At 42.2% G+C, this 9,391-nt stretch overlaps 3 protein-coding genes across 3 annotated transcripts; 1 reads left to right on the top strand and 2 right to left on the bottom strand.

The window, feature by feature from the left end:
• Positions 1-1,021: 1,021 nt before the first annotated feature.
• Positions 1,022-1,975, bottom strand: LOC116017726. Its single transcript, XM_031258354.1, has one exon. The coding sequence runs from the start codon at positions 1,963-1,965 to the stop codon at positions 1,165-1,167; it is 801 nt and encodes a 266-aa protein (XP_031114214.1). The 5' UTR covers positions 1,966-1,975; the 3' UTR covers positions 1,022-1,164.
• Positions 1,976-2,947: 972 nt separating this feature from the next.
• On the bottom strand, positions 2,948-4,499 carry LOC116017530. Its single transcript, XM_031258140.1, has one exon. It carries the CDS (start codon positions 4,455-4,457, stop codon positions 3,198-3,200), a length of 1,260 nt encoding a protein of 419 aa, XP_031114000.1. The 5' UTR covers positions 4,458-4,499; the 3' UTR covers positions 2,948-3,197.
• A 730-nt stretch (positions 4,500-5,229) lies between these two features.
• LOC116014689 lies at positions 5,230-8,759 on the top strand. Its single transcript, XM_031254631.1, has 3 exons — positions 5,230-6,082; positions 6,851-6,879; positions 7,501-8,759. The coding sequence occupies exons 1-3, from the start codon at positions 5,383-5,385 to the stop codon at positions 8,542-8,544; spliced, it is 1,773 nt and encodes a 590-aa protein (XP_031110491.1). The 5' UTR covers positions 5,230-5,382; the 3' UTR covers positions 8,545-8,759.
• Positions 8,760-9,391: the final 632 nt, after the last annotated feature.

Raw genomic sequence — 9,391 nt, 5'->3', positions numbered from 1 at the left:
TACAGCATGAGAAAAATCTGACAGAAAATCATTCATTTCATACCAATGGTGTTGGTAGAGATTATGAATTGAGGTAATTCATAATTGCTCTGTGTTGTCTTGTCTTGTCTTTTTGGGTGGAATTATACGTGGGGAGTGATGAGATGGGCATAGTACAGTGTTGTGTGTATTTGGGCTGTTGCAGTGATGAATCATGGGCTTGGTCTGGTCATCACCAATCATTCAAAGGATTGGAGTAGACAACCTTGTGGGCTCTGAACATAACATCTTTCGACTTTTTCATGTTGTCTCACATCATCTGCACTTATAGATCATGTTCTGGGTTGCCCACTCAAAGGGTAGATCATGTTCTGGGTGTTTGCTAAAGTTCCCCCATCAAAAAGTACACTTTTTTGGCCTATTCTCGAGTCCTATTACGTGTGTAGTTCATCAATTAGAAAAAGTGTATAGTTTATCTCGTTTAAAATAATAAGTACGTGATTCGATTTTTACTATGAGAAAGTGTTAGTGACGAGTTTGATCTAAACTTCTTCATCCTCAAATGACCGGCCCTACTAAATGGCAACTAAGACAACTATCATCATATCATTTGTTATAAGAGCAAATCCATTTGTGGGTTTTTCATAAGATTTATTTTTTGTGTCACATAGGACAATAATTTTGGAGCTCTTAATCTATTAAATATCAGTTCAATCTTTATATAGTCGTGTTAAACTTATTAAACAATAACAAGAGGTACAACTTTATAAATATTAACCGAAAATCTGAAATTTGCCTTGCTGCGGGCATGCACAAGTATCTATACATTATCGAGGCACATTAGTGATTTATCTCCTCCATCGAGACTCCATCGTAGAACATCAGAGTTGCAACACTTCAAGCTTATTAATCTATTTCTTGCTTAAATTCTCAACATGAAGATTTTCTAATCAGGTTAACATGGATAATTCTTGCATGCAGATCAGATTGTTCTTACAAATCCAGAATATATTGGGATTCATAGACATCTTTTACAGGAAATAATAAAAATACTTAACATCAGTTGCAGACTTGCTGTAAATGAATTCAAGAAACAAGTGAAAATGAAAGAAAAATGTCAAGACTTTCAGGATTGAAACAGTAATTAAGGTGTTCCTGTAATCCTGTTCCCCATTTTCTCTATTCTCAGTATGAAATTTCTGCATTTTCTCCATCCATTCCACCTGAATTCTCACCAGTTATTCCCTGGATAATGGCCTGAGTGGCTGCCTGAGAAGCACCACTAGCTAAGCCATTAACCAGGCTGTTCATAAGAGCACTTCCCAGATTTCCAGCTGGCCTTACAGGTCTGAAACGAGCCATTTCAATGCCTGGTGGCCTGACAGGGCTGTTATGAGCCATTGGATTGGCCTGATTGATGAAAGAATTGCTTGTAATGTGATGGGGGGCAGGGATTGTGGTTATGCAACTCAAGTGAATGTCAAATTCACAGGCAGTGCAGTGGTAGAGCCAGTTCTTGGACCCCACCCTTCTGCACAGATCACAGGAGAAGCGGTTTCCCTGATAAGGGGGCGAGAACGTGAGGCTAAGCGGGTGGTGGTGGGACGAGTGGGCGAGGAGCGTTGGCAACGAGGCGCATATCGTGTGGAGATCAATGCCGCAGGGCTGGCAGTGGTAGGAGAATCCGCTGCCTCGTTTCCCACAGGCGTCGCAGCTGAATAGGCCTTCGGGGTAGGCAGGCGTGGGCAGGAGGGACAGAACGTGGGCTGTGTCGAAAGGGTGTGTGAGTTTTCGAGGCATTTCGAAGCATGTTTGATGGAGACAGAAGTTGCATTGGGTGCAAGTGTAAATTGGTGCAGATTTAGCCTCAAGACAGCAGGCAGAACATGATAGAAATTGGTGAGGATTTGAGAGGTGAAGGGGGTGGGGATGGCTGAAATGAAGCACAGAAGATTGGGCAGTTTCTGATGTGTTTACTCTCCCCATTTTTCTTCAATTCTTTAATTAATTTCCCCTTTCACTACCTCAACTGATTATGCAATCAATGTTAAGTACTGCAAAATTGGGATGGTTTTAGTTTTTGCAGATGTGTTAGATATGCAGAGAAAATGGTCTAGTGGCCTAGTGGGTGTTTTTAATTGACTTATTAGCTGGTAAGAATGAGGTTTCTCTGAATGTCAAAGTCAATACATTAGACAGCTTGAACTTTGTGTGCAGATTGATTGTCTGTCAGACAGTTGAATATGTGATTCCTGTGCAGTGTTGAACTGACCTATTCAAACCAATGTTTAAGTGAATTATGAATGTCAGATTGAAATGGTAAACGCGGAATTATTGTGAAGATGAAATGTAGAAGCAGTGTGCTTGAAGCTAGCAATCAGAGGCTTGGTCTTTGGGCAAGATTGGAATTGCATAATTAAGTCATTAAGTGCATTATTATTGACAGGAAGCTAATTATTGTGCTGATTGAGCAGCTAAGTTTTATGATCGTGATCTTTAAGACTTCTCTTAATAGAGTCTTTACTTTTTACTGACATTGTTGGTGTTGCTCGATTTAGAGTGACGTAACCATTTACTTGAAGATGTTAGAGTTGTCATAAGACGTGATTGGAACTATAATTGTGGACATATTCACAGGAACCATATATTTGTGTAGATTGGATGACAACTAATCATGATCACACTTAGTTTTCAAGTGCTCTAGAATTAAGGACCTAGCTCGTTACTTTTTATTAATATTATGGGCATTGCCCTTCCCAAATTTGTATAGTTTACTGTTTTTTTTTTCTCCATAGTATAAAAAAGAAAGAAAAAAGTTTATTGGCTTGGTGATAAAGACTCTGGTGCTGTCATTGTATTATATGATGTATCATGAATCATTTCAAAACAGTGGTCATTAGAGAAATCTTTCGATTTCATCAGTCTTAAGAGAGAATATAACTTGAGTTGTAGTGAGAGATATAGGAAGTGACTGCAAATTTGAGTTGTAGTTCCATTCATGCAACAGTTACAAAGTACAAGAAATAAAAGGGTGGTTCGTTGAGCGAATAAAACATGATTTTCTTACTTAGAACATCACAAGTTTAATTTCAGCTAATAAATCTTCTTATTGGTTCAATCTGTGCACACTTTCCAGTAGTAAAAAAAAAAAAAAGTTTGCATAAGTGCATGTATTCTTGAACAGTAAGAAGTTGTCTTTCTTTCATTCATTTAAGAAATCAGAAGTTAAGTCCTCCAAACAATCCAGCCAAAGTATTAATCATGGATGCACCACCATCACCCCCAAGAATGTTGCTCAAATTACTTACGCCGCCACCACCTCCCATCAACGCTTGCAATAAGGCAGCCGTCCCTCCTCCTCCTCCTCCGCCGCCGCCACCAGCAAATGCTTGTAAATAGTCCAACCCTCCTGCTCCACCACTACCACCGGCGGCGTTCAATAATTGCAAGAAATCTAATCCTCCTCCTCCGCCGCCGTTTAATAACCGCAGGTACTCGTCACCACCACCGTTAACTCCACCTCCCCCATTCAACCCTTGCAAGAAATCTAATCCACCTCCTCCTCCACCGCCACCACCTCCATAAGAATCCAACCCAGGAAAGCTCCCTCCATAGTTACCAGACTGAGTACTTAAACCTCCACCTCCCACCCCACCCAAAGCCGCTTGCTGCTCACGATAAAGACGAGAATAATTCTCAACATATGCCCGCACCAACTCCTCAAAGTTCTGCCTCCCACCATTATTCATCCCCTGCAGATTCACATTTGGTGTCATCAAATTCTGCAAATTCGGCCTGTTAAATTGCTGTGGAACTTGCGGCCTAAACCCTAAATTAGGCCGAGGAAGAGGAGGAGGAGAAACCCTAGAGGCAGAAGCATTAACAGTAGTCTGCCCTTGCTGAGAGCTCTGAGATAGTAGCATTTTTGTGCAGTTCAAATGAGCATCAAAGTCACAAGAATGGCATCTATACTTCCAGAACTTTCCCTGCCCAAGGCTCTTACAAACATCACAGGAAAAAACTTCCATCCGGGAATGAACACTGGGGAATACGATCTGAAGGGGATGATGATGAGAACGGTGAGTTATAGAAAGCGGGAGAACCGCGCACTGGACGTGGAGGTCAAGACCGCAAGGGGTACAACGGTAAGAGAACCCATCGCTTTGTTCCCCGCAGGCATCGCAGGTGAAACGGCCAGAGGGGTAAGGGGTTTGGGGGAGGAGAGTGAAAACGTGGTGGGAATGGAAAGGGTGAGTGATCTCTTTATGCAGTTTGAAGCAATCGGAATGGAGGGAGAAGTTGCAGGTTTTGCAGGCGTAGAATGGTGAGCCAGAGAGGAGTTGAAGCTTGCATGCTGAGCAAGAATGGGAGGATAATAATGAAGATGATGAGGGAGTTGTTATTAGCTCTAATGGGTGGGGGTGACTGAAATGGGTGATGGAGTTTTTGGATGGAGGTCCGAGTTTCACTTTCCCCATTTTTGTCTGCACTGAAACTAGGTTTGGCTATGGAAGTTGAAGGGATTATTGAAAGGTTGATATAAAGTGTAGAGATGAGAATGGTTGGTGGAGTCTAGCTTTAACGGGTGTGCAGTGCATGAACGGTATGTAGGTCAACTTAACGCGGTTTTGGATTGATTGCATGCACATGCATTACTCATAGGCTTTAATTTGGTTAAATGATATAGAGTAGATCAGATGACCAAGTCAAGCTAATAATATCACACAAGAATTTCTTTCCCTTTCATACTCCATCCACAAACTAATTAAAAATGGATCATCTAGATAAGTTGGTCATGTTGTTGACTTGATTACCACTCAATTTTATTCGCCTTCTTGATTTGAAGTAATCAGTGTATGTATAGAATTGTTGGGTTCTTGAAATGGAAAATACTATATAAGTACTCCACTCTCTAGTACATGAAAAATAATAATAATAATAATTTATCAGTATTTGCCACATCAGGAATACATGTAGTAGAATTTTCTGGGCCGGTATTATTATTTTATTTTTTAATTTACAACAAATATTGTGTGTATCTTGAAAACCGGTTGTTTCTGGGCCGGTATTAGCTTGTGCAAATTCCATCTTCTTTCACTTTGAAATGTTGTAAAGAAAAATATTATAATATAAAGTAAACGTTGACTCAGATTAAAATAGTATAAAGCCGGAAATGTAGACCATATGTACCCACAGCACTAAATGTATACATTAATTTGGACTGTCTAGAAATGAGCATAGAGTGATAGAACAAGATATAATAATATTGTACTGTGTATCCATAGTAACGATTTAACTACATGCAGTACAGTAGTATAAATTTTGGTGTTTGCATAGCCTCGTACAAAGCTAGATTGAGAAACATAAGTGACACCGATCGACGACAACATTCGACGACGAACGATGAGCCAAAGCCAAGATTACGACCACTTCGGCCACCGCCACACGTTGGTTCCGCTCGTCCTAGACGACGGAGAACGCCTCACGTGCAAGGGCTGCGAGCTCTCGATCGACCATCCTTTCCACGGCTGCATTTCCTGCGCCTACTACCTCCACGACCGTTGTCTCCACGCGCCGCGCTCTCTCCAACACGCAGCCCACACCGCCCACCCCCTCACGCTCCTCCCGGCGCCGACGTACTCCGGCAAGGACTACGTCTGCGACGCTTGCCGCTCCAAGGGCACCGCCTTCAGCTACAGCTGCTGCCACTGCGGCTTCGACGTTCACCTCCACTGCGCTTCCCTGCCGGAAACCGCCGCCCTGCCGGAGAAGCACCCGCACGCGCTGAAACTGGTGTTCGATTACAAGACTGAGGAGAATACTGTGTTTCTGTGCGATGTGTGTAACCGGGAAGTGGATGAGGGCGCGTGGAGATATTACTGTGCGGGGTGTGATTTTGGGACCCACCTGCATTGCTCCGGAGTGGGGTGTCTAGAGCGCGTGGGTGATGAGGATGACGGTGACGGCGGCGAAACGGCCGGAGTTAATGATCACGTGGCGGCGATGAGGCAGGCGACGAAGGAGATGATGGAGCTTCAGCTTGCGTCGGCTAGGATGCAGAATTCGCTGAATTTAAGTGCGGCATATGCGAACATGATGAGCCGTTGGTGATGATCAGATCATGCATGATGGGTTTAATCACTTGGGAATCTTGTTTAATCTTGGCCTGGGTTGAATAAATTTGTATACTTGAATCATTTGCTTGCAACTTCATCTCCTTGCATGGTGTACAATTATAAATTATAAAATTAAATAAAATTAGTATTGTTGTTTTAATTTGCATATACCCTGTAAATGACATGGTAGGTGGCTCTCCCAAATAGGAGATCATGAGTGCCGTATTGACTCTTTGTACTTTAATTTAATAGGTTGAAAAAGTAGTTATGAACAGATATTAAGTTTTGTAAAGCCCGACAACTCAGTAGGTTCATGGGTAGTAAATTGTAGACAAAGATATATGATTGAATTTTGGTAGTCCTTACGTAACCGGGAGTAACATCTCGTCATTTACCCCTATATTATTATGTCGCTATAGACTACATCTATCTAGTGATTGAGGACACCCTCTAATGATTTGACCACGAGTGTCACTAATGAGTCTTTGAAAGGCATGTTATTTCAATCGTTTGAATGTAATTTTAGGAATAGAGACCTTATGAATAATTAGACAGTTGACAATTAGCTGACAATTAACAAGTAACAATGATCATTTAATTGAGAATAGGCACTAGAGTCCATTTAATCGTGCTTAATCATCCACGACATTTCCAACAAATCTCTTCTAAATCGAATATAATGTTATGCACTACTACCTAGCTAGCAGTTCGAAGGTATATCTATATAATTTCTGATAATTTTTTTTGATTTATAGAAAAATTCATAAGCACTAATACATGGAAAGTATACTTTGAGTAAAACTTCTCCTGTGTTTATTGAGAATTCAAACATAACATTAAAAACGAGAATAACGTAACAAAGATCGAGAGATGGGTGGATAGATACAGATGGAGTTGAAAAAGTCAGCAGTCCAACTTTAAAATTCTATGGAACACTCTGTAGAATATAACTAATGTCAAAGTCAATGGTCGATAATTACAGCTAGTCAACTACAGTACTAGTTAGGATGAAGAAGAATAAGTTGAGCTAATAATGAAAATATTGTCCAATTCCCCAATTTTTAAGTTATAAATTAATCAAGATAAAGTTTTTATGGATGTATTGTACCGTGTTCAGCTCGTCCTACAAAGACAAGCTCAAAAAATCAAGTCTAAAAGAGTAAGCCCAAAGTAAGTGATTAGGGATCATCTAAATCGAGCTCAACGTTAGAGTCGATTCAATATGTCCAATTGTGAGTCATTGTATAGAAGTATTTGTGCAAGCAAAGTTGTCCATCTAGTCAATGTTGACATAAGCTAAGAGTAGAGCTTCAACTTGCCTGCGTGATGGGCAATAAGTACACCTTGCCTACTCCCTTTCATAAGGCAAACTATTACTAGACATTCCACAAAGAGAGGGAGGTAGAGAGAGATGGAGTTCAAGCATTTTAGCCACAACCATGGTTTGGTCTTCCACCAAATGCCCCAAGGTGCCCAAATCCAATGCTCCGGCTGCCATTGCCCCGGAACTGGCCCCGTCTATGCCTGCTGGCGATGCTCTTTCTTCCTCCACGACCAATGTTTCCGCGCCAATCGCTCCCTCAAACACCCCTCCCACCCCCTCCACCCATTAACATTGACCCCCTACCCCACCTACCCTTCCAATTCTTTCTATTGCAATTCTTGCACCCTCATTGGAAGTGGGTTTTCCTATTCTTGCTCCGAATGTGACTTTGATCTCCATGTTCATTGTGCTCATTCCCCTATCCCTAATCAAGCAATCCCTTGCACCCACCCAAACCCTAACCCTAACCCTAGCCCTATCCCCAGTTTTAGTCCCCCTACTAGTGCACCGGCCGCCGCGTCTCCTAGTGTTCATTCTCCGGTGCCGGCGAAGCCGGCGCCGGAGCCGGAACCGCCGGTAGGGTTTCCCACCTGGAAAGATCGGGAAACGACGCATTTCAGCCATCCCCACCGATTGAAGCTAACGGAAGTCCAAGAAAAGGACGGGAAAAAGTGTTCCGGTTGCGAGTACATTATAACCGGTCCGGTTTACACCTGCGTTGACCCAGACTGCGGCGTTGACTTTAACCTCCACAAGAAATGCTTCGAACTGCCGAGAGAAGTCCGGCACAAATCCCACCTCGACCACGCGCTCACGCTCCTCCCTTCTCCGCCGTACCAAGACGGCGACGGCTTCGCCTGCAACGCCTGTCTGCAGAAGGGATCGGCGTTCGTCTACCACTGCGGCGCGTGCTCGTTCGATCTCCACGTGGAGTGCGTGCGCTGGCCGGAGAAAGTGCAGCGGGACGACCACAAGCACGCGCTGTCGCTCTTCTACGCGCCGCCGGCGCCGCCGGTGCCGCCGAAATGGCGTGGACGAAATGGCGTGGACTTATTACTGTCACGAATGCGACTTCGGAACTCACTTGGATTGCGTGGTGTCGAAGGTGCAGCCGCCGGTGGATAAACAGGAAGACGCCGACGACGCGGCGGCGGCGGCGGCGATTCAGGAAGCTCAGATGAAGTTGGCGCTGCTTCAGCTTCTCGTCAATGGCGGCGGCCCTATAGAGTTCACGTTTTCGTGAAATTCAAATTAATTTATTCCCAATTTATCGCAGAATTGTTTTTAATTTAATCCTTAATTTAATTTCATTTTAATAAATAAAAGTCATTTTAACAGTATGCATAGCTTATTTAAAAAAAAAATATTAAAAACGAGAAAAACATTATATAATTGGCCATTTGGCCCACTTGACAAGCCTAACTACACGTACAAATAAGGAATATATCTCCATTATTGAGGCAAGTTGTATTTTAGAAATGTGCATTGACTTTTGAAACATTCTAAATACTGTGTTTTTTACTCCCCATTCCAATAAGTCTTAAAGACTATCAAACTACGTGCATGCATATATACACATATACAGTTGGCTGCAAGAGAAACATTCAACTATTAAGAGAGCATTGACTTGCAATTTTGGATATACATGTAAGGTTACGTTGTATCCCTTAGCTTCTTTGGTCTGATGCTTTAAGTTATTAAGTTTGTGTTCTAATTATCATTGGGTAAGTCTCATTATATTGTCCTCTTCCCATGCATAATGACTATCTTTTTCCTTGAATATGTACTGTGTTCAATTATAATTTTTCATCATTATCTTTTTAACTTATGGCTACGCTCATCATAGAGATTATGTAGCGTGCCGCTACGTCTATCCTTACTCATAAATTACTTAGTAGCTATTAATATACAAATGTGCAATAATTAATTATGACAATGACTAGACACAAAGGTTTCGACAGGCCAAAAGTAA

The sequence above is a fragment of the Ipomoea triloba genome, chromosome 4 (assembly GCF_003576645.1).
Source record: "Ipomoea triloba cultivar NCNSP0323 chromosome 4, ASM357664v1".
NCBI classification, from domain to species: Eukaryota; Viridiplantae; Streptophyta; class Magnoliopsida; order Solanales; family Convolvulaceae; genus Ipomoea; species Ipomoea triloba.
Note: the sequence above shows the minus strand (reverse complement) of the source record. Positions and strands in the feature narration are given on the sequence as shown.

Excerpts from the sequence above, each read along its gene's own strand:
- LOC116014689 (XM_031254631.1), top strand. The coding sequence starts at position 5,383 with ATGAGCCAAAGCCAAGATTACGACCACTTCGGCCACCGCCACACGTTG. Across the intron at positions 6,083-6,850 it reads ATATGCGAACATGATGAGCC|AAAAATTCATAAGCACTAAT; the intron begins GTTGGTGATGAT and ends TTTGATTTATAG. Across the intron at positions 6,880-7,500 it reads TAAGCACTAATACATGGAAA|AGAGAGATGGAGTTCAAGCA; the intron begins GTATACTTTGAG and ends AGAGGGAGGTAG.
- LOC116017726 (XM_031258354.1), bottom strand. The coding sequence starts at position 1,965 with ATGGGGAGAGTAAACACATCAGAAACTGCCCAATCTTCTGTGCTTCAT.
- LOC116017530 (XM_031258140.1), bottom strand. The coding sequence starts at position 4,457 with ATGGGGAAAGTGAAACTCGGACCTCCATCCAAAAACTCCATCACCCAT.